The sequence below is a fragment of the Pseudorca crassidens genome, chromosome 13 (genome assembly GCF_039906515.1).
Source record: "Pseudorca crassidens isolate mPseCra1 chromosome 13, mPseCra1.hap1, whole genome shotgun sequence".
Classification (NCBI taxonomy): domain Eukaryota; kingdom Metazoa; phylum Chordata; class Mammalia; order Artiodactyla; family Delphinidae; genus Pseudorca; species Pseudorca crassidens.
The window spans coordinates 25,170,920-25,196,494 of record NC_090308.1 but is presented as its reverse complement, the minus strand read 5'-3'; the positions used below and the strand labels follow the sequence as shown (position 1 = coordinate 25,196,494).

At 38.8% G+C, this 25,575-nt stretch overlaps 1 protein-coding gene and 1 long non-coding RNA gene across 2 annotated transcripts in view; one reads left to right on the top strand and one right to left on the bottom strand.

Annotated features, from left to right (window-relative positions):
- Positions 1-13,322, top strand: part of ARFGEF3 (ARFGEF family member 3) — a 197,664-nt gene extending 184,342 nt beyond the window's left edge. Inside the window, exons 33-34 of the mRNA XM_067701951.1 lie at positions 2,800-4,018; positions 5,385-13,322. Of these exons, the coding sequence (XP_067558052.1) occupies positions 2,800-4,018; positions 5,385-5,576 (1,411 nt within the window). The 3' untranslated portion in view covers positions 5,577-13,322. The remainder of the gene's footprint in view (positions 1-2,799; positions 4,019-5,384) is intronic.
- LOC137204498 (uncharacterized) overlaps positions 1-25,575 on the bottom strand; it is a 71,040-nt gene that overhangs the window by 14,786 nt on the left and 30,679 nt on the right. The window lies entirely within an intron of this gene.

Below are 25,575 nucleotides of genomic sequence, written 5' to 3'. Positions count from 1 at the left end.
TTGGGTCTTTGCTGCTGCACACGGGTTTTTTCTAGTTGCTGAGAGCGGGGACTACTCTTCGTTGCAGTGCACAGGCTTCTCTTTGCAGTGGCTTCTCTTGTTGCAGAGCACGGGCTCTAGGCACGTGGGCTTCAGTAGTTGTGGCTCGCGGGCTCTAGAGCGCAGGCTTAGTAGTTGTGGCACATGGGCTTAGTTGCTTCACGGCATGTGGGATCTTCCCGGACCAGGGCTCGAACCTGTGTCCCCTGCATTGGCAGGTGGATTCTTAACCACTGCACCACCAGGGAAGCCCCAAAGCAATCTTGAGAAAGATAAACAGAGCTGCAGGAATCAGGCTCCCAGACTTCAGACTATACTACAAAGCTACAGTCATCAAAACAGTATGGTACTGGCACAAAAACAGAAATATAGATCAACAGAACAGGATAGAAATCTCAAACAAACCCACAGAACTATAGTCAATTAGTCTACAACAAAGGAAGCAAGACTATATAATTGAGAAAAGACAATCTCTTCAAGAAATGGTGCTGGGGAAACTGGACAGCTACATGTAAAAAAATGAAATTAGAACATTCTTTAACACCATACACAAAAATAAACTCAAAATGGAATAAAGACCTAAATCTAAGACCAGATATTATAAAACTCTTAGAGGAAGATATAGGCAGAACACTCTTTGACAGAAATTGCAGCAATATCTTTTTCATTCTGTCTCCTACGATAATGGAAATGAAATGAAAAATAAACAAATGGGACCTAATTAAGCTCAAAAGATTTTGCACAGCAAAGGAGACCATAAACAAAAGGACAACCTACAGAATGGGAGAAGATATTTGCAAACAATGCGACCAACAAGGGATTAATCTCCAAAATTTACAGACAGCTCATGCGGCTCAATATTGAAAAAAACAAACATCCCAATCATAAAATGGGCACAACACCTAAATAGACATTTCTCCAAAGAAGGCATACAGATGGCCAGGAAGCACATGAAAAGGTGCTCAAGATCTCTAATTAGAGAAATGCAAATCAAGCCTACAATGAGATATCACCTCACACCCGTCAGAATGGCCATTATGAAAAAGTCTACAAACAATAAATGCTGGAGAGGGTGTGGAGAAAAGGGAACCCTCCCTACACTGTTGGTGGGAATATAAATTGGTACAGCCACTATGGAGAACAGTATGGATGTTCCTTAAACTGAAAACAGAGCTATGATCCAGCAATATGATCCAGCAATCCCACTCCTGGGCATATATCCAGGGAAAAATGGTTCGAAAGGATACATGCACCCCATTGTTCATTGCAGCGCTGTTTACAATAGCCAAGACATGGAAACATTCATCTGTGCACTGACAAATGAATGGATAAAGAAGATGTGGTACATATATACAATGGAATATTACTCAGCCATTAAAAAGAATGAAATAATGCCACTTGCAGCAACATGGATGGACCTGGAGGTTATCATACTAAGTGAAGTGAGTCAGACGAAGAAAGACAAATATCATATGATATCGCTTATATGCAGAATCCAGAAAAAATGATACAAACTTATTTGCAAAGCAGAGACAGACTCACAGATTTAGTGAATGAACTTATGGTTACCAGAGGGGAAGTATGGAGGGGAGGGATAGATTGGGAATTTCGGATTGACTGGTACACACTGCTATATTTAAAATAGATAACCAACAAGGACCTGTGTAACACAGGGAAGGAACTCTGCTCAATACTCTGTAATAACCTAAATGGGAAAAGAATTTGAAAAAGAATAGATACATGTATATGTATAACTGAATCACTCTCTGTGCACCTGAAACTAACACAACATTGTTAATCAACTATACTCTAAATTTAAAAAAAAATCTCTCCAGGTATTCTCATAGCTAGGTGTCTTAGCAGAGTTGACACACTTGACAGTTGTAGTCAGAATTCCTATATCTGCAATGTGCAGACCAGTAAATACTTCCTTCTTCCTCTCTCTTCCCCCAAGCCTATCTGGAATATTGCCTTTGTCTGGGTATGTTATACAACGTGCTGTCACATCCTGACTTTGTACTTTCAGAGGCTATCCTTGCACAAGATAAAATGATGCAACCAGTTAAAGAATAACGTGGAATCTTGCAATTAGCTGTTTCTTGGATTCCCTAGATAACTAGCAGAAGAGAGACTTTAAGCTCTTAAGCCTATCTTAGTGAAATAAAGACTTCATTCCTAGATATGCAGGAAAAAGTGAAACTGGGGAAACAAAATGAACTCAAATGTCCAAGCATAATGTTAATTATTATATATTAATTTTTCTGTTTATTAAAAATTCCTCAGCCGTCACTTAAAAAAAATAGTAAAAGCATTGGGTTTAAGGAAAAATGGCAAAGGGTTGGAAAAAGGCCAATTACAATTACTGTAACTCAACAGAAATTGTTACTTTCTTGATTTGTTTTATTACTCATAACTATGAAAGAAAACAGGTCATATAACATAATTGTGTCTACGTTAAAGATTTTTAAATAAAATTGTTCTATTTGTTTCCTAAGTCTTGTTGAGAATCATTAACTCAATATCATATTAATTCTATAGCTCCCAGATTTTAAAAGTGTCATGAATTCCATTAATCATGATTAAAATTGTCACCTTGTAATGCCCCAAGAAATTTGTCCTTTTTGAAGAAAGACATTAAAATCCAAGTAGTTTACTTTGTAATTTTGCCTAGTCATTCTGTTTGTGTAAGGTCTGAATTGCTTTAAAGTAACTCATATAAGGCAGCTGGCTACTAATCAATGCCTTTCTTTTCATTTGAAGTGTTTCCTTCAGGGAAATTGTGGTGAGTTTACTATCCCATCAAGTGTTACTCCAGAACTTATATGATATCTTGTTAGAAGAGTTTGTCAAAGGCCCCTCTCCTGGGGAGGAGAAGATCCAAGTGCCAGAAACCAAGCTGGCTGGCTTCCTCAGATACATCTCCATGCAGAACTTGGCCGTCATCTTTGACCTGCTGTTGGACTCCTACAGGACGGCCAGAGAGTTTGACACCAGCCCTGGGTTGAAGTGCCTGCTGAAGAAAGTGTCTGGCATCGGGGGCGCTGCCAACCTCTACCGCCAGTCTGCCATGAGTTTTAACATTTATTTCCACGCACTGGTGTGTGCTGTTCTCAGCAACCAGGAAACCATCACTGCTGAGCAAGTGAAGAAGGTCCTTTTTGAGGACGATGAGAGGAGCACAGATTCCTCCCAGCAGTGTTCATCAGAAGATGAAGACATTTTTGAGGAGACCGCCCAGGTGAGCCCCCCTAGAGGCAAGGAGAAGAGGCAGTGGAGGGCTCGGATGCCCTCCCTCAGTGTCCAGCCCATCAGCAACGCGGACTGGGTGTGGCTGGTCAAGAGGCTTCACAAGCTGTGCATGGAGCTGTGTAATAACTACATCCAGATGCACTTGGACCTGGAAAACAGTATGGAGGAGGCACCGATCTTCAAGAGCGACCCTTTCTTCATCCTTCCCTCCTTCCAGTCGGGGTCATCCACCCCGTCCACTGGGGGCTTCTCGGGGAAAGACACACCTTCCGAGGATGACCGCAGTCAGACCCGCGATCACGCGGGCGAGCCGCCGAGCCTGAGGGGGACCAGCGGGGAAATGCTGCTGCTGCCCCCGAGCCCCAAGGTAGAGAAGAAGGACCCCAGCCGCAAGAAGGAGTGGTGGGAGAACGCCGGCAACAAAATCTACACCATGGCAGCCGACAAGACCATCTCAAAGCTGATGACCGAGTACAAGAAGAGGAAACAACAGCATAACCTGCCCACCTTCCCCAAAGAGGTCAAGGTGGAGAAGAAGGGAGAGCCACTGGGGCCCAGGGGCCAAGGCTCCCCGCTGCTCCAGCGGCCCCAGCACCTGATGGACCAGGGGCAGATGCGGCACTCCTTCAGCGCTGGCCCCGAGCTGCTGCGCCAGGAGAAGAGGCCCCGCTCGGGCTCCACCGGCAGCTCCCGGAGTGTCTCTGCAAGGGACGCCGAAGCCCAGATCCAGGTGGGTACCCGCCCCCCACCAGAGGATGCAAGGGTCCACAGCCGGCCATGCAGGAGGGAAGCTGGGTACCAGTGACGCACCTGTGCCCCTCAGGGAGCACTCAGACACGTTATGATCCTCCACAGTCAGGGGACTGCCTGCCCCTAAGACATAGGATCCATCAGTACATCCTTGTGAAACTGAAATTGTATTCTCATAATTTCAGGAATTGTTTCTATGGGTCATAACAGATACTACTGAGAATTAGGAACCCACCTGTGTAAATAAGATGACGCCAAAGCTTAGAAAATGGATGGACTTAAACCCAGGACTCAATGCCAGTTAGTCATTTGAAGATAGCCCTGAAGCAATTCTGTAGTTATGAAGAATTATGTAAAGGGAAAAGGCAAAGTGCATATTATGTGGTTATTCCAATGAATTGTTTTTCTAGCCCATCCTGAGCACATAAAAATTCTCATTTTCAGAGTGTTCCTATTCCTTTATATAATTAATATTTGCAATTCTATGGTACCTCCCAAAAATGAGCTTGAGAAGTAAAGAAGAGGGGCACTGTTTCGTTCAATTTAAGAAAAGATGAGATGGGAAAAGACAGAAGGATCTAAACTCATGGAGAGCCCTTTAAAAGTCATCTGGACGTTTATTTTAAGTTGTAGATTCCTGTTGCAGGCATAGTAAGATAGGAGCTCTTGGGCCCTAGGATTCTGTGGACCTATACAGGAATGTATTCTTAGAATGAACATAAACTTGGAATTAGTATGAATCTTGCAAGATACTTTTTTCCTCTGATGTGTCTTGAACATAGAACTAAACTTCATAGTTCAGAATCCACAAAAATCATCTTAGACTGTATTTGTAAAAGTATCCAGTCAAACTGAGATGTAAGATTATTCTTTAACAGATGACCTGCTTGACAAATAACAAATCTTAATTGCTTTTTCACGTCTTGGAGATTTGCTTATGATTTCAAAAGTTACCCTAAATTAAGGTAGACCTATTCCAAGTTTTCTAGACATTAGAGAGACTGCTGATTAAAAATGTCACATGGCCTATGAAAATCTCATCATGAGAAGGCAAGAGAGTTTTTAAAAATCTGAGGAGTAAGATTTTTGTATTTTGTAAAAGCTGGAAATAATGTATTCCTAATGTGAAAAGAGTCTCTGCTAGTCCTTATATATATATATATATATATATATATATATATATATATGAACTTAAACTGATGTTTTATTATAAGTGCATTAAATTAGTAAAGACTACATTTATTGAAGCCTAAAGCCTGAGAAAACTCATTTGCATATTAGCCACACTTGAGTACAAATGAAACTGCTGGAGAAAACTGCTAATTCTCTTAATCCCTTTCTCTTAGGCATGGACCAACATGGTGCTAACAGTTCTCAATCAGATTCAGATCCTTCCGGACCAGACCTTCACAGCGCTCCAGCCAGCAGTGTTCCCATGCATCAGCCAGCTGACCTGTCACGTGACTGACATCAGAGTTCGCCAGGCTGTGAGAGAATGGCTCGGCAGAGTGGGCCGTGTCTATGACATCATTGTGTAGGAGACTCACATTCCATTCCCAAGGGGATACACCAGGAGGGTTTAGAGTATGTCTGCCAGTCCAGCTGATAGCATTTCCCCCCCACCAGCCCCCGCGACTCAGAGAACACCCAGTTGCTCCCTAACTAATCAGCACTGGGGCCATTCTGGATACTAAGGTTGTATCTGGATGACACAAGTGAAACTCTAAATTTGCACATAATTTCAGAAGACTCTATATTCCTGGACACATTTCTAAATCTTATTTCCCAATGCCTTTGCCTGCAATATTGTCCCCAAATGAGTCACTTTCAAGGGCCACTCCTTTGAAAACATTACATTGATCCATCATTTTATTTATTTATTTATAACTACATCGGTCATTTACTACTCCACCGGGTCTTAGTTGCAGCATGCCTGCAGGATCTAGTTCCCCGACCAGGGATTGAACCCGGACGATCCATCATCTTAAAAAATGCAATAGCTAAAGAAATATCTGCTGGTAAGTCAAGCTGATGTACACACAGACATGATTACCAGACATGATTAATTGGAGGAAGTACCAGACGTGATTAATTGGAGGAAGATTTATATTATGATTATGAGTTCGGCAGGGAAGAAAACAGCTGGAAAAATGTTATTCTTGGGTGTCATAATCTTTAAAATATTCCAGAACATCTCAAAATTGTTCCTAAGTTGTCAAGATTTTCTGGTTGGTATTTGCCAACTTCCTCATGTAAGGTACTATTGTGCCTTCACTTCCCTACTTCTAAAGGAAGGAAATTCTTTCATGGCAGGACTTTAAGTCTGTGGCATGGCAGCCTTTGACACATAGTACTCAGTGGTATTGGCTGATACAGATAGAGCCAAATGACTTAAGACCGGCCACCCTGACTGTCCCAATAGTCTTTGCTTTTGTTCCCAAGGCAAAAATGAAAAGGGAAAGAAAAAATGGTGCCTTAGTTCCTTGTTGCACACACATTTCTATGCTCCACAATTATCTGAACATAAGGTATAACATTTTGTCTTTAAGAAAACAAAACAGCTCATTTTATATCAACACCCTTGGAAGAAAGGAACTCAAGAATTCACCGTCCAATGAACAGACTTCTCAGGGAAGGGAGCAGGAAGTGTGGGGTTAGGGAGACAGCTGGAAGGGGTGGGAAAGGAGGTGATGATGAAATCATTTTAAATCTGAAAATATTAAACAACAATCGTATGAAATTATGGTATCGTTCATACACACTCTAGTCTCAGAAGAAAATAAAACTACAGGAGAAAAGGACACAGAATGAAGTTTAGGAAATGAAGTTTTTCAGTTTAAAATATTTCTCCTCTCTGGCAAGTAGATTTGCCCTCTGTTTGAGGTCTTTTAATTCAAGCATATTTTAACCAGATATTTATTTTCCTAATTATTACTAGAAAATTAATTTGAAATCTTTATCTTATTATTTACAGTATATTTAATATTTCTTAAATTATAATAGTGATTAAAACTCCTCAAACTCACTCACACACATTCTAAAGAGTTAGTTGCTAAGAGATATGTTTTAATTTTCCCAGCTTCTAAAAATTATTCGTAATTGAGAATATTGTCCCTAAAACATCAACTCTTAAGGGTAGAAGTAAGGATTTAAAACTGACAGCTTTATTCAGTGCTGGTATTTGTAAACTTTGTCTTCCTTGGGAATATATAACTATCTACAAGGTTAAGAGGAAGACAGGGTTCCCTGATTTATTTAGGCAATCTAAAAGAAAGAACCTTATCATTCGCTATGCCATCTGGAGATCACCACAGAATTCAGAAGATGTTTTTCCAGTTCCACAGAACACTCTTTGCCTTCAGTTTTTGCTCATTAGACAATAATGCAAGTTTAGAAACAGATCAACAATTTGATGTTAACAAGCAATGAATCGTTGGGATAGCAATAAGTTGTGTTCTATACTTTAGATTTTTTTTTTATATTTTGTAAGTAGAATTGAAAGTTGGGTAGATACTTCTTTTTTTTTTTTTTTTTTAACAAAAGCAGTACACCATTGTTGTTTTGTTTCTTTTTGTAGCTCAGCTAAGGTTCATTTCCTTGTGAGCTTCTGAGTATTCCGCAGTTTACGGGGGTGGGGGGAGCTTCAACAAAGCAGAGTATTATCAAATCAGAGTAATTACAAAATGTTTATATCTGGCAACTTTTTATAAAGTATAAAAATTCAAAGGAAGCCAGTCTCAATTCATGAAGGTCATGTCCTGGAAGTTGTTAACCGTTTAGAAGTCAGAATTCATCGTCTTGACAGATTCTCTATTGTGGGATTCATGGCTAGCTTATGAAAACAAGTTTACCCCATTCTGTATTCAAACACTGCTCTAGTACCAGCCTAATTATGGGTCCCAAGAATAAAAGATGAGAGGATGTACATCATTCTTTACCTACAATTTTGTCAGAGGGTTTTCGTCCCTTCCCGTCATTTTTTCTGTAGACCACCCCTCCGGCCCACAGCAGTCTTCAACCCACCTCCATTCCCAACACACTGTGCATCACATCCATGTCAGATTTCAGCTGGAAAATTAGCTAAGTCACAGTAATACTTCTCAGAGGTGTTTGCAGTTTTCAAAAAGGACATGGCTTGATGCAAATAATCTCCGAGGAATAGTACACTTCAGGTCATAGAGAAGTTAGTCAGATCTTCCCAGGGGTGAAGAAGAAAGGGACCTATGTAAAAACCCTTAGTAGATGAGTGGTCCCTCCCCACACTGCCCCATCAGTCCCTCACTCTTCCTGGTGTCTCCATTTCTGCCTTTCCCCATCTCTTCTTTCATTCCCTCCCATGGTCTCTGAAAGACCAAGGTCAAGACAAGCCTTTGTAGTTACAACGGCTATTACCATATATTTTCAGATCTAAGCAGAATAAGATTTTTATTGCTTTTAGTTGCCTGTATTTACTGCCAAAAGTGCGTTACCCTCTGGTTGAGATTTACTCTTTTTCTAATATTTTGGTAGTGTTCATCTTTTCCAAAGTGAGGAAGCACGCTAGAAAACTCAAAGTGCAAAAGAATTCCTGACTGAATGGCCCAGCCAAGTACACCACACTCTGCAACAGATGTCTCCTTGCCATAGGAGGACTTAGATTTGATGGAGGGCTAATAAATTGTTCATAGGATCTCTCCTACCTCTTGCATCTCCTGATCAGCTTTGACAGATGCTTAGGCTGTCTCTTTACACCCTCTTGTCATCTCTCCCCTTACGATTATTTTCCTGCCTTCTCCATCAATACAAAACTAGGGCAACTTTTACCACTTTTAGGCTGTTTAATGACCAAGGCAGATGCTAACATATAAAACAGCTCAGACTAAATCAAACATGACCAAATGTTATCATAATTCCAAAGTACCTTTAAATTGAAACTTCTTGGTACAGCGATCAGTAGGCTTTGTTGTTGCTGTTCTTGTTGTTCCAAGGAGAGGGATTATACAGAGTCAGTTGAGAGTCAAATAGCCTTAACTATAAGAAGGTAATGCAATTATAGTAATAGATATTTTTGACTTCCCCAAATACATCATAGTACTGCTTATGTAGGAAAGTTTTCTTTCTCAGAAAGAAAAATCCATTTGTGTCAGTCCCATCAAACTAAGCAAAATGAAGACCTCTGGGGCTTCCCTGGTGGCACAGTGGTTGAGAGTCCGCCTGCCTATGCAGGGGACACGGGTTCGTACCCCAGTCCGGGAAGATCCCACATGCCGCAGAGCGGCTGGGCCCGTGAGCCATGGCCGCTGAGCCTGCGCGTCCGGAGCCTGTGCTCCGTAACGGGAGAGGCCACAACAGTGAGAGGCCCGCGTCCCGCAAAAAATAAATAAATAAATAAAAAATGAAGACCTCTGTTTGGAGCTGATAACAATAGCAAGAGGTTACAAACAGCAGTGGGGGGAGGTAACATCATTGAGTGCCTCTGAGAACGTGGACCTTTACCTACTTTTACCATATTTAATTCCCACAATAACACTGTGAAACAGGTATTGTTGTCCTCATTTTTTCAGATGAGGATGCAGACCCAGAGAGGTTCAGAAACTTGCCCAAGATAACCCGTAAATGGCAAAGTTGGTTGCAAAAGAGATGTTCCTGAGTTCAAAGGCCAGGCTCTGTACAACACCATGTCTAAGTGCACAGTGTAAACACTTCAGTGTTTCAAGGAATTAAACAGTTAAAATGAGTTGAAGATATTACATTGATGTCCCTATCTATAATGTTATGGGGATTTTTCAATAGGGTTAAAAGAAAAAGATAGTGTTTAGGCATAGTAAGGTCATATATAACATAATATTTTTATGTTTGAAAATAAAGAAAACAAAATCTAATCTTAAAGCAGATCCTCAGTGGTAATTTAGGAAACTCACCAAATTAGGTGGACATGATGGAATAATATTGTCCATGGCCAGCTATTATGTGGAAAAACATGACAGTCTGTGTCTGGAATGACAGCAACAATTTGTTGACCTTTACCAATTACCATTTAATCACTCAGAATAAAGTGTCCTGTAGCCAACAGTGCCTCTCTACTTGCTTCCCCTGGAAGTATATAGGACTGAATTGTAGGTCATCATCAAACTTTGGGAATATGCAAAATAAATGAACATTTTTCAAAATGCACATTCTCTGAAGGAGCAGCAACACAAGATTGCTTAAAAATTCAGGTACTGAGGGCATCAGGTCAATATGCAGAGTAACCACGTGCCATGACACCTAAATATACTTGCCTTGTAGACAAGGAAACAGGCAGAAGGAAAAATCCAACATAATGCAGTAAGTGAATGACAAAACTTACATCTGCTTGGGTACCATTTAGGAAGATTTAGTGTGGCCTTAAAAAAGCAAGACTATTTTTAAGCACTTTTTATTGAATATATGAGCTTGTTTATGGCAAGATTTATGAAATTGGGTAAAGAAGTCATTTATAATTATGCCTCATCCAAAAAAAATGTGCTCTCCTCCTTCACGAGTGCAGCAATCTAGAAAATGTTGTCTCTGTCTTTCGTGAGATCCCTTTCCTCTGGCTGTATTGTAATATTTGTATTTGATGTGGAAGTAACTAATAATTAAGGTTTTAGATTAGAACACCATTCAGATTTCCAAAATACAATTATTACTTCAGGGAAGATAGACTAAAAAAAAAAATCATCCCCTGGGATAATGTAGGAGAAACTTACTTGAGAACAATGCCTAATTTCCTTGTAAAGAGGGGCAGTACTTATCAATTGAAGAAAAACCCACTACCACACAGCTAGCACCATCCAAAACCTTTCCCCTCTATCTTTGTGTGATAATGCAAGGGGGGGGTCTAGGGAGGAGAGACTAGCTAGCTGGCCATCTTAGTGACACAAACTGCGGTCAACTTCTGCTGAATTCCATCCAATTACAGTCCTTCCAGCCTTTTCAACTACCAAAAATTGTTTGTACTGTTAATTCCTATCCTGAACGTTCAAGTAGTGGTCGTCTCGTATCTTTTGACGTTAGAACAGTTGTTGTCAAACTTTAGCACATATCAGAGTCACCTGGAGGTCTTGTTAAGGCACAGATTGCCGGTCCAGAGCCCAGAGTATCTGATTCAGTAGGCCTAGAAATTTGCATTTCTAACAAGTTCCCAGATGAGGCCAGTGCTGCTGGTCTGGGGACCACACTTTGAGGTCCAATACCTGGAAAAAATTTCTAACTACTCCCTTTAAGATCAGCCTGACTTATCAAGCACTAGAGAAAAACCGAACTTCACCTTGGGCAGACAACTTGGAATTGGATTCTCTACAGCACTGCTGTTCAGTCTTCCCAGTTTCCAGGTTTATTATTTATTATTATGCCAACAATTGATTTTTACAAGGTAGAAGACAATGAATGTATAAGTTCTATGGAACAGTGAGATCAATGTAAGCTTCTCGTCTTTGTATTTAGAAACGTTAACTCTATGGATGACCTTTTGTATCATGTTGACTTTTTGACTTGTACTGAAGGTGATTTTAAAGTATGTAGGGTTTTAGTTTCTTCTGTCCATAGTTTTGATGAGATGTTTCCATGTTGATTCCATCGCAACCTTGGCTCCTGGCTTCCAGAAATTTTTGAGTAGTTGCTCGCTTGCCAGTAGTTTTATATCCCTCATTAGTCACCAGAATACCAGCACATCAAGATGATACTATACTACTTGATGTGTCTTCATCTTTCACTTAACTGTCTGGTGTAAATTAATATTTTAATTTCCTACATATCTGTAAAGAGTCTACCAAATGGCTTCACGAGAATTTGCAAGTGGAACCAACTCCCTTTTGAGCAGCACATGTGCCTGTTTTAAGGACTTTTCATTACATATGTTGTGTTGTGCATGAATCTACACAATCAAGACCATATTCATTATCTCATTTTCCAAATGAGGAGAAAAATGTGAAAGCGCATCAGTATGCTTTGGGAATACAGTGAAATCATGTTAAATATAGATGGGGCCTTAGTTTATCTCTTAACTCTTTATTCAGTTAATTAGTTTTGGAAATTTTTTTCCGTTAAACAAAATAAGGACCACAGAGGTAATAATTCAAGAGAAAAAAAATTGAGTACCTCAAACTCATCTCCCTTGTATATATACTAATGACACAAAATTTTTATTGATTCAGTAAGTTTCTCTAAAGACTTCTGTTTAAGTATCCTGACATTATTTAAACTGTTATATAAGTAGAAAGTAATGACTATATTTACTAGAATTAGTGAGAGGAGAAAGCACACCAGTGTTAATGATGTCAAGGATTCAAGTCCTTGCCTCTGTAGACAGGAATAATTGAAGCTTTTCTACTGCAGCTTCATTTCCCCTAATCATTTTTGGAAATGATGTGTGCGTTTTGTTTTTTTAATAATAACGGATGTTGAATTAAATTTTAAAAATTAATCTCTAGTAATCATTTATTTTTGTTTTACCAGCTGGTGCCAAAAAGGGGAGGAAGGAATCCAAAAGCCAGTCTTTTAAACTAACATGTAAAGTATGTTTTCTCTTAAAGTTGGGAAGCTCACGGCCCTGGCTCTACCAGCCACCAAGTGGCCACCACGGCTGCCTCGTGACTAGGTACAGGCAACTTCGTGTGCCTCCCTCTCTCCTTACATCCAATTTTTGTTGGAAGTGGTCCTCTCCAATAAAACTTGGTTTCCCACACAATAGGTAAAACTGGACAAAGATTAATGCTTTTTGATATGTTTGGTTTCACTTCAATTGAAACCATGTGGTAGAATTTCCAGGTATGCTATGAACGGGGCAGGAGCAGGTGCCTAGAGGGAAAGGCTGGTTTTGTTTGGTTTTGTTTCTTAATTTGTTTTTAGTGGATGGGTGGGGATGGGGGCAAGAATAAGAAGTTTATTGCCCTAATCATGCCAAAAACTGATTCAAGATGATTTTCCTGCTGTTCTAAGAGGAATAGACTTAGAAAAATTACATTATAATCGGTTCCCCTGCTACCATCTCCCACTCTAAGTAAAGCCAATGGGTGGTAAGGGTCCTTTTATCCTTTCTTGTATTATGCCAAAGACTAGACTTGTTTTCACTGAAAATTATAAATAAATGAAGCTTGGTATAGCCATAATGATTTGAGTCCGTATACCATTTTATCCATAGAATGCAAAACTCATCCCTGCAACCCTATTCACCAGGAGCCTTGAAGCATTTTGTTTACTCCAAAGGACTTGTCAAGGAAGTAGTTTTTGTTTTGCCTTCTTTTTTAGTCAGTTTGGTCAATTTAAAAAAAAAAAATGAAAACCACCATCCTTTATATGTTGATATAACTATTTGATTTGATATAATCTGTGTTGTTTAACAGGTTCCTGTAAGCAAGCTTGCAAGTGTATTTTGTGTACATTTTATCTGAGGTGAAAATGAAAATTCTAAAGAGAAAATATTTTAAAAGATATTGTGTTTATGTTGCTTGTGTTGTAGAATAAAGATTCAAATGCATCAAAAAAATCTGATATGTGAAACCATTTTCTTCACTGAATAAATATATCAAAATAATCTATGTAAATATCCTGTTTACAGAATTCTGCTAAATGAACTAGGTTCCTTTCCTTGGCGTTTCGTAACTCTGAAGAAACTCCCCCTTCCAATTCTATAATACAGAAATAGTCACTTGACAATTTGGTGAATGCCTAGAAAATACATTTGAAGAAAAAAATATATATAACATAGTATTATATATTATATACAGTATTATACTACATTATATATAATATTTACTATATATATCTACTACATATATACCACTGTATCCTTTTTAAAAAGAGGGCTGGGGTTTCCCTGGTGGCACAGTGGTTGAGAGTCCGCCTGCCGATGCAGGGGACACGGGTTCGTGCCCCGGTCTGGGAAGATCCCACATGCCGCGGAGCGGCTGGGCCCGTGAGCCATGGCCGCTGAGCCTGCGCGTCTGGAGCCTGGGCTCCGTAACGGGAGAGGCCACAACAGTGAGAGGCCCGCATACCGCAAAAATAAATAAATAAATAAAAATAAAAAGAGGGCGTATTTTACAATATTATTTTGATGTCTTTCTTCATAAGAATGGATATCAAATTCATGTTATCAGTAGATATTGATGTAGTTTATTCATTTAAAAGAACTAAACGAATGTATTACCTTGATTGTTCGTAAACAACCAAATCCCTAAATAGGAATATTGTTATTAAAAGGTAATATTAAAAAGAAAAATACAGCCGCTTTTAACTTCATTATCTTATTGGATTGCAGTTTTTAAATTGCAATTTCAAAAGCCTATTAATAGTATAAGCCTAGGAATCATCAAACCCGAATTGTGGAAAACTGCTATTTGGCCACTAGGGGGATAAAAGCCGTACAAAATGGATGGAATTTGTGTATATGACCTTAAATCATGAGTCTATCATTCTGTCATACACTCTGGTAATCTCACAGTTGTACTGCTAAGACTCAGCCCCTTCCATTGTATGAACAAAATAAATCTGAAATAGACACGAACATACTTTGCATAAGGAAATCACCAACAAGGGACCAAGCATGTTCACAGAGACAGCTGTGGCAGCATAGAGAGGGCCTTGGACCTTAGCCAGAAAAGCTGACTTCACATCCTACGCTTTGCCCCTTCCTGGGAGTAGGAAGACAACACTCGCATACAGAGCTCAAGGTTCCTGCTCTGTAAAGTGAAAGATAACGTGAAAGCCCCAATGTTGCAGTGCTTTGTAAATGCTAATGCCTAATAGATGCTAACTACTATGTGTTAGAGAATAACCCATTTCATAACTAGCCCCACTATTCTGCAAGATGATTTATACTTGAGATCTAATGTGTACATATCCTTGACATTCACATCCAGGAATGCACTACAACACAGAAAGCTCAACATCTTGTGCCAATCTTATAAGAGGAGGTCAGCAGCTCAGATGCAGATCTCTTTAACCGAACACTTTGGAAATAAATTCTAGGTCAATACCAATTCTTCCATTATTCATATTCAGCAATAAATACAATATGTACATAAATCTATATTTCTTTAGAGACTTGATATGCTTCAACTATTTGGCTTATGATCAAAACTTCTATTATGATTTAGCTTTGATAAATATTTTATATCACTCATTAGAAAATTCATTTTCCCATCCAGCTTAAAGATAGGTTCAATATGTAAGTGAAGATAAAATTGAAGTATAATGCAATATTGTGGCTTTCACATATTGACCAACATTCCTATTATCTCGAGCCTCTGGAAGAGCACTCTAAGCTCTTCCTTGTTTGTTTTTATTTATAGATTCCTAGGTACCACATCAAGTCATCTGTGCCCTGAGTCTGCCCTGCTAACTTAATCTGTTTGCACAAGATGTTCTGTTGTCAGAGAAACAAACTATTTAGTTTAATGGTCTCATCCAAACTCAGACGTGGCACCAACATAATAAAATCCCAGAAAAATTTATAAGCAGATTCTAAATCACAAAAAAGTATTATTTCAAGATGAAGGGATCAGATTTACAACAGTTTAGAGCAGAGAACTCAAATATTGAACTTTAATTGATTTTGATATGGTTTCCTAGTCTTTATATCAATATATTATTTGCTATATTGAGCTACTGTTATAACAAATGCAAATGATATAAGGAAGTAAAACAACATCCTTCTGCTGGTCTCTCCAGCAGAGAATAATCTTAAAGAAAATAGATTAGATGTTAAATGTTGTGATGCAGAAGGCTCCATTATAACTCAACTTGAAATAGTGAGTATTGAAGTTAATTTACCAATTATAAAGGAAAACATACTGTTAGCTATATTAGAGTTAAAAGTTCAATATTCTAAGGTTTGTTTTAATCTGCTCCTAAGATGGCCATCAAATCAGTAAGTATTAATGAATTTTCTAATTAATAATAAATTACAAAAATAACATTCTTCTCAAACCCTAAAATAGATTCATTTTTGAAGTAGAAGGAATATATTATTACAAATCCCTCTCAGATCAAAACCATTTAGAAATAGATTTCTTGGAAAACTGAGCATAGCTGACATCTGTTCAGTATCTATTCAAGTAGATGACTGGCTTGGGGTTCACTGTTCCAGGAGGGATAGGGATATGATGGGGCAGAATGACAAGAAGTTGCCTGTAAGATTCTCTGGCTCTTATATTCCAAAAGAGGGAGAGGGGGAGGAGGAGGGGGGAGGGGAGGGGAGGGGGAGGAGTTTAATTGTGGGTTTTGAGGGAAGGGTGTCATGGAAAGGGAGAATGAAGACAAACTCTCTATGGTAGAAACGTGAGGGAAAAGAAATCCTTCCTCTTTGATTAGAGCTGAATTCCCAGGGCTGGAAGGAAGAGGAAGAAGAGGTTTAACAGCAGAAAGGCTGCAGGTCAGGGAGGACCCCTGCACTGGCGAAACTATAAGAAAAAGCATTCCTGTCATGGTATTCCTTGGCTGCAGTCAGGCCAGATAGCCTGGGAAAAAGTCCCAATCCCTAGGTGTGTCACAGAGTAGCAGAAAGATCTCCACACACCAATTCATGGTGTAGAAGTAACAGAGTGATCAGCCACCCTGGCGGAATGGAGGCTCAGAACGCTTTTTAGGTAAGTTAGAAGAAAATAAAGAAAATTGAAATGTGATACGTGAACTTTGTGGACTGAGATTTACACCAGCTTTTGCAGCGAATAATCTAAAATCACGGTATGTCTAGTTTTGCAAGGCAATTGGAATTGGGGGGTGGCAGGCAGAGACAGCTGCCCCTACAAATGCAGATTTATTTCCAAGGAAATGCCGACAGAGTTGGCACTTGACGAGCCCTATCAGGTCCAATGCCTTTGGCCCTTGGCAGCATCATAAAGGTTTCTGCCTCTTTGGGAATAAGGCTGCCTCATCAGATCATCTTCCACTGAGGTCCCAGATTCTCTCCCCTGAGATGTGTGAGCTAGTTTGACAGAGTAGAGTTTGGTTCCTCCCATCTGGAGGCCCCAGATGCTGTAAGCAAACCAAATGTGACCTCCACCTGATTCCCTAGCCTCCCTTCTAGTCGCTCCCAGGTAAACTTAGGCATCTCACCTCCCTTCTGCCAGTGGCTGCATTAGTCCCACTTCATGTTGTAGCGAACCGGCAAAAGACATCGCCCATTCCATGTGGATTGTAGCCAGATTCAGTCTTAGAACTGTAACTTATTTCTTTATATAATCTCCATAAGGAACATAACAGGACAAAAGCTTACTGAGTGACTCAATCTCTATGAAAAACATGCCTCCCCGTACCTCCAACGTATACACCTGCACCAGCTCAGCTACTCTGGACAGTCTCAAATTGTAATGGAAATAACAACTATTTGACTGATGGTTGAACTTGCAGGTGTCCAGGCCTCACCATAGAAATTCTCACAGTAAGAATGATGCAGGCCTCAGGGATCTGCATTTTGACAACCTTTCAACAGGATTCTGATAGAGAGCCTATAGATCACTCTTCAAAAATTATTCTATGTTTAGTCTTATTCTAAGAATCTGATATATAATCTGACCTAAAATTAAAAGGCTGTAAGTTTGGTCCCTCAAAGGAATAGTGTAGGTAGAGGCCCAGAAGTGGGTAGCAGTTGTTCAAGCATTTAACCCCCCCGGTTGATTCACTTTAAAGCAGAGATTTGTGACCTGGGGTGTGCAAAGAATTAGGGGATTCTTAAAGAAGAAAGGGAAAAAGTATAGCCTTATTTTTACTGACTTCTAACTGAAATTTAACATGTCTTTCAATTTGTAATGTAGGCAACAAACCACAGTGATGATGGCAGGCCTAGTGACTTGTTACCCATGAAGTCACAGATCTTTTCCTATTGCAGATCCCTCAAAATTCTCACATTTGGGAAGCACTAGAGTTGCTAGATCTTGTCATTTAATGTGTTAATGGGGAAGAATACCTATATATTACTGTTTCGAAAACTGAGTATTTTGACAGCTACATTGGTTTCGTTTGTAATAAAATGTATTTTAGTCTATGCATTTAAAGTTATTTCAAATCTTTAACATTACTCTCAAAAGGGATTCACAGACCTCCCCAAACTGCAAAGGAATCTGTGGCACAACAGTCAGTGAAAGAAATTCTGTCCGAGGATTATCATAATGAAGGATGGCTGTAAATCTAGGGTAAATTCATCAGGTTATGTTTGGGACAGGTCCATTTTCTCTCATGTCACCTTATATTCTACTGTGATCACCTGGGAATCAGGAGCCCTAACTCCCAGTCTTAGATCAACACAGTGTGTTTGTAAGCAAATTACCTCTCCGAGTCTCATTCCCTCATCTCCTACGTGACATGGCTCGTGAAGTGATTGCCTACATCTGGTAAAATATAAACAACTCAGTTTCCCTGACCAGAATTCTGAAAGGCAGCTCCTGTAAATTCTCACAAAGGCTGCTGCTTTGGAGATATTCAGATGAGGAACAGTGCACAGATTTTTCCTACTAGGAAGTATCTCCCTACTATAAAGTTTACATACAGTTCCGTATGTATTCATGAATTTCATACTTTTTTTTTTTTAATTCCACTTGGTCTAGGCTTTTAAAGCACTGTAAGAAAAAATATTTAACAGAAAAATTCAATGTTTTAATGTTGGGATTGGCCCTTTAAATTAAAAAAAATACTAGTCTCGTGTAATAAATTTTAAAATTGCTTTGAATTAGGAACATTCCAAAAATAAAAATAGACCTAACAATGTTTAAAGATGAAATGGGTAATATATAAATCAAAAGAATGAATTTTAAATTCTTATCCAGATTTGGCACCCTATAAGTGAATATACCAACACTTAGATGTCTGGAACCTATTGACTGCTAATTACTAAGCTAATATTCATTCTAAAATATTCAATAACTGATATTGGCAATGACTTTACTAGGGAAACTTGGTAAATGGTCAAACTCATTTATTATCACAGTCTCATACTGTTAGTCAACAGACTATGCAAAAAATCTAGGAGAATTTTACCTACAACACCAATAATGGGCAGCCAGTGTTGACTATTTAATCATTTCTTCATTTTTTTTGTTATTTTCATTTTTAAAATGAATTTATAGACCACTGAAGTAAGCATTTTCTTAAGAAAGGTGAGACTAAGAGGAGAGAACTTTCCAGAGGAACAGGAGCCTCTGCTACTTCATGTTTAAGCTTGTCATAGAAAGAATATTTCCTGTCTGAATGGAGCATCAGATGGCAAGGAACCCAAACAAGCCCCCAAAACCACATCCTCACTATCTCAATACCCAGACTGTGCTAGACAACGTACTTACAATATGTTCTCTCATTTCACCAAACACTGCAATGTAAGTTTCTCAGATCACATTTTACAGGTGGAAAGTTAAGGCTCCAAAAAATAGAAGGGGGCATAAGTTGCTGAAGGTCACATGGCTAGCAACTGGCAGAGCCAGAATCAAACCCAGATGAGTCTAACCGCAAAGCCATGCTCTCTCCATCACATGATACCTCGGGGTAAAAATGAAAAGGAAATTAACAATCTGGATAAAACCCTGTCCAGTGCAGCATCTCCAACCTCAATCAGCTGAAATCACCCACAGACCTAAATTTCAAACGTTTTCTTAAAACCTGTACTCTCAAAATAGTTGTGTTACACTAGTCCTCACGACGAGAGCTGGCCTGGTGTCATGACCATGGGAAATACAGAATAAATCCATCTGCTATAAAAATAAGCATCACAGGGCTTCCCTGGTGGCACAGTGGTTGAGAGTCCGCCTGCCAATTAAGGGGACACGGGTTCGTGCCCCGGTCCAGGAAGATCCCACATACCGCGGAGCGGCTGGGCCCGTGAGCCATGGCCGCTGAGCCTGCACGTCCGGAACCTGTGCTCCACAACGGGAGAGGCCACAACAGTGAGAGGCCCGCGTACCGCAAAAAAAAATAATAATAATAAGCATCACAAAATTCAACTGATGGTTGTATTCAACCCAACAATCTAGCATTTGCTAAAGGAAAACTTGAGGGAGCTAATACTGAAGACAAACTAAAAGGTCATTTTAAATATCCACAACTTTTCGAATTTCTAATTTTATTCCTGCATTAGGTTGTGCTACTGAGAAGCAATGTATTTAGACCAAATTATCTCAGCTTCCTTTCGAAATGCCTTCACTGAATTAAGATTTAATGTCATGCCCGCAGCTTTTAAAAAGGGTTGATATGAGAAATCGCCAAATTTGTCTTCCATAAATCTATATTAATAGCAGGTGCCCATTACATTACTCATTTGTTTTCTTATATAAGGAACCATGAGGCCCATTTTTCCAGCATTCAAAACCAGAGTCTTTGATAACAATTATCTGATCGTGCATTAACTATTGACTTTTCCAAAAATTGGGTGCTTACTTGCTTTAGTTTTTACCTTAACTTCCGGAAAACTCAGAGCTCAATTCAGGCTCACGCAGAGAAGTGTGCTGAGGAGTAACGGAAGAACAACCCACCGGCCCCATGTTACTTACTGCGTATCTTAACTCAGCTTATTTACTCTTTACAACGATTCAACGAAGTCCTTTCAATTCATGTCACTTTATTGCAAGGGAAGTATACTGAGATAACTTTCCTAAGCCTGCCCAGCTAGAAAATAGTCAGAATTCAAGCCCAGGTCTGATTCAAAGTTCAATTCTTCCAGCCATGTGGAAAGAATTATTTCACTCTTATCCTCTGGAAGTACCCATTTCCCTGCCCTTTAGGGTTTTTTTGTATTTTTTTGTATTTCTTTTTGCTGTGTTGGGTCTTCATTGCTGCACGTGGGCTTTCTCTAGTTGCGGCGAGCAGAGGTTACTCTTCATCGTGGTGCATTGTGAGCTTCTCATTGCGATGGCTTGTCTTGTTGTAGAGCATAGGTTCCAGGCACACGGGCTCAGCAGTTGTGCCTCGTGGGCTCTAGAGCGCAGGCTCAGTAGTTGTGGCGTATGGGCTCAGTTGCTCTGCAGCATGTGGGATCTTCCCGAACCAGGACTTGAACCCGTGTGCCCTGCATTGGCAGGCGGATTCTCAACCACTGAGCCACCAGGGAAGCCCTGCCCTTTAGTTTTATATGGTTTTTATTTATGAACAACCTGAAAGCCTTTTTGTAAGCAAGCAATATGTAAATCACATGTAAATAAAATATTTTCCCAAGAAACATGTGATCTAGCTAACTCTATGATACAACTGAAACCATGCCCCTTAGGGTTAAAAAGCCCATCCTGAAACTGTGCCCCATAGGCTTAACAGAAACTGGTGACTATGAGAAATACTTGAGCTTGTCTTGCAGAACAGTGGGTAAGGGATAGCTTCTTAAAAAACCCACCCGCTGCAGGACAGAAGGGAGTGGCATGATATATTTAAGGTGATGGAAGGGAAAAACCTACAACCAAGAATACTCTACCCAGCAAGGCTCTTGTTTAGATTAGATGGAGAAATTAAAAGTTTTACAGACAAGCAAAAGCTAAAAGAATTCAGCACCATCAAACCAGCTTTACAACAAATGCTAAAGGAACTTCTCTAGGTGGAAGAGACAAGGCCACAACTAGAAACAAGAAAATTACAAAATGGGAAAGCTCACCCGAAATGGCAAACATTCAGTAAAGGTAGGAAATCATCTGCATACAAACATGATATCTAAACCAATAATCATGAGAGGAGGAGAGTACAAATGCAGGATATTTGAAATGCATTTGCATTAAGAGACCAGCATGAATCTAGAAAAATGGTACAGATGAATGTTTTGCAAAGCAGAAACAGAGACAAAGATGTAGAGAACTTATGGATACCAAGGGGTGAAGAGGGGTGGGATGAACTGGGAGATTGGGATTGACATATATACACTACTATGTATAAAATAGATAACTAATGAGCACCTACTGTATAGCACAGGGAACTCTACTCAGTGCTCTGTGGTGACCTAAATGGAAAGGAAATCTAAAAAAGAGGGGATATATGTTTACATATAACTCATTCACTTTGCTGTACAGCAGAAACTAACACAACATTGTAAAGCAACTATACTCCAATAAAATTAAAAAAAAGAAATTAACAGACCAGAAACTTAAAACAATCATGTATATATAGAGACTGCTATATCAAAACCTCATGGTAACTGCACACCAAAAATCTATAACAGAAAAAAAAAAAAGAAAAAGGAATCCAAACACAACACTAAAGAAAATCATCAAATCACAAGAGAACAAAAGAGGAAAGGAAGAAAAAAGACCTGAAAAAACAAATCCAAAACAATTAACAAAATGGCAATAAGAACATACATATCGATAATTACCTTAAATGTAAACAGATTAAATGCTCCAACCGAAAGAGATGGACTGGTTGTATGGATACAAAAACAAGACCCATATACTATGCTGTCTGCAAGAGACTCACTTCAAATCTAGAGACACATACAGACTGAAAGTGAGGGGATGGAGAAAGATATTCCACACAAATGGAAATCAAAAGAAAGCTGGAGTAGCAATACTGGTATCAGACAAAATAGACTTCAAAATAAAGACTGTTACAAGAGACAAAAAGGACACTACATAACGATCAAGGGATCAATCTGAGAAGAAGATACAACAACTGTAAATATATACGCACTCAACATAGGAACACCTCAATATATAAGACAAATGTTAACAGACATAAAAGGAGAAATCAATGGTAGCACAATAATAGTGGGAACATTACATCTCACTTACATCAATGGACAGATCATCCAGACAGAAAATCAACAAGGAAACACAGGCCTTAAATGACACATTACACCAGATGGACTTAATATAGAGAGAGCATTCCATTCGAAAGCAGCAGAATACACATTCTTTCCAAGTGCACATGGAACAACCACAATGCTATGAGATTAGAAATCAACTACAAGCAAGAAACTGCAAAAAACACAAACATGTGAAGGCTAAACAATATGCTACTAAACAACCAATGGATCACTGAAGAATTCAAAGAGGAAATTTAAAAATACTTACAGACAAATGAAAATGAAAACATGATGATCTAAAACCTGCATGCAGCAAAAGCAGTTGTAAGAGGGAAGTTTATAGCGAAACAATCTTACCTTAGGAAACAAGAAAAGTCTCAAACAACCTAACCTTACACATAAAGTAACTAGAGAAAGAAGAACAAACAAAACCTAAAGTTAAGAGAAGGAAGGAAATCATAAAGATCAGAGCAGAAATAAATGAAATACAGACAAAGAAAACAATAGAAAAGAACACTGAAACTAAAAGCTGGTTCTTTAAAAACATAAACAAAACTGATAAACCCTTAGGCAGACTCATCAAGAAAAAAAGGGAGAGGGCCCAAATCAATAAAAGTGCAGTGAAAAAGGAGAAGTTACAACTGACACCACAGAAATACAAAGGACCATAAGAGACTACTACAAGCAACTATATGCCAATAAAATGGACAACCAAGAAGAAATGGACAAATTCTTAGAAAGATATAATCTCCCAAAACTGAACCAGGAAGAAATAGAAAATATGAACAGACCAATCACAAGTACTGAGATTGAATCTGTGATTTAAAAACTCCCAACAAACAAAAGTCCAGGACTAGATGGCTTCACAGGAGAATTCTATCAAACATTTAGAGAAGAGTTAACACCCATCCTTCTGAAACTATTTCAAAAACTGAAAAGTAAGGAATGCTTCCTAATTCATTCTATGAGGCCACAATCACCCTGATACCAAAACCAGATAAAGATACCACCAAAAAAAGGAAATTAAAGGTCAATATCACTGATGAACATAGATCCAAAAATCCTCAACAAAATACTAGCAAACTGAATCCAACAGTACATTAAAAGAACCATACACCATGATCAAGTGGGATTTATCCCAGGGATGCAAGGATTTTTCAATATACGCAAATCAATCAGTGTGATACACCACATTAACAAATTGAAGAATAAAAACCACATGATCATCTCAATAGATGCAGAAAAAGCTTTTGATAAAATTCAACATTCATTTATAAAAACTCTCCAGCAAGTGGGCATAGAGGGAACATACCTCAACATAATAAAGGCCATATATGACAAACCCACATCTAACATCATACTCAACAGTGAAAAGCTGAAAGCATTTCCTCTAAGATCCGGAACAACACAAGGATGTCACTAATTTTATTTTCACCACTTTTATTCAACATAGTTTTGGAAGTCCTAGCCACAGCAATCAGAGAAGAAAAAGAAATAAAGGGAATCCAAAGCAGAAAAGAAGTAAAACTGTCACTGTTTGCAGATGACATGTTACTATACATAGAAATCCTAAAGATGATACCAGAAAACTACTAGAGCTCATCAATGAATTTGGTAAAGTTGCAGGATACAAATTAGTACACAGAAATCTGTTGCATTTCTATACACTAACAACAAAAGTTCAGAAAGAGAAATGAAAGAAACAATCCCATTTACCATCACATCAAAAAGAATAAAATACTTAGGAATAAACCCACCTAAGGAGGCAAAGGACCTGTAGTATTCCCAAAACTATGAGAGGCTGATGAAAGAAAACGAAGATGACACAAACAAATGGAAAGATATACCGTGTTCTTGGACTGGAAGAATTAATACTGTCAAAATGACTATACTACCCAAGGCAAGCTACAGATTCAATGCAATTCCTATCAAATTACCAATGACATTCTTCACAGAACTAGAACAAGAACACTTAAATTTGTGTGAAAACACAAAAGACTCTGAAAAGCCAACACAATCTTGAGAAAGAGTATCAGAGCTGGAGAAATCAGGCTCTCTGACTTCAGTCTATACTACAAAGCTACAGTAATCGATTAGACAGTATGGTACCGGCACAAAAACACAAATATAGATCAATGGAACAGGATAGAAAGCCCAGAAATAAACCCACACACCTACAGTCAATTAATCTACAACAAGGAGGCAAGATTATACAATGGAGAAAAGACAGTCTCTTCAATAAGTGGTGCTGGAAAAACTGGACAGCTACATGTAAAAGAATGAAATTAGAACACTCCCTAACACCATACACAAAAATAAAATCAAAATGGATTAAAGACCTAAATGTGAGATCAGATACTGTAAAACTCCTAGAGGAAAACATAGGCATAACACCTTTTGACATAAATTGCAGAAATATCTTTTTGAATCCACCTCTTAGAGTAATGAAAATAAAAACAAAAATAAACAAATGGGACCTAAGTAAACTTAAAATCTTTTACACAGCAAAGGAAACCATAAACAAAGTGAAAAGGCAACCCACAGAATGGGAAAAAGTATTTGCAAATGATGCAACTGACAAGGGATTAATCTCCAAAATATACAAACTGCTGATGCATCTCAATATCAAAAAAAAAAAAAAAACCCAACCCAATCAAAAAATGGGCAGCAAATCTAAGTAGACATTTCTCCAAAAAAGACATATAGGTGGCCAAAAAGCACATGAAAAGATGCTCAACATCACTAATTATTAGAGAAATGCAAATCAAGACTACAATGAGGCATCACCTCACACCAGTCAGAATGGTCACCATCAAAAAGTCAACAAATAA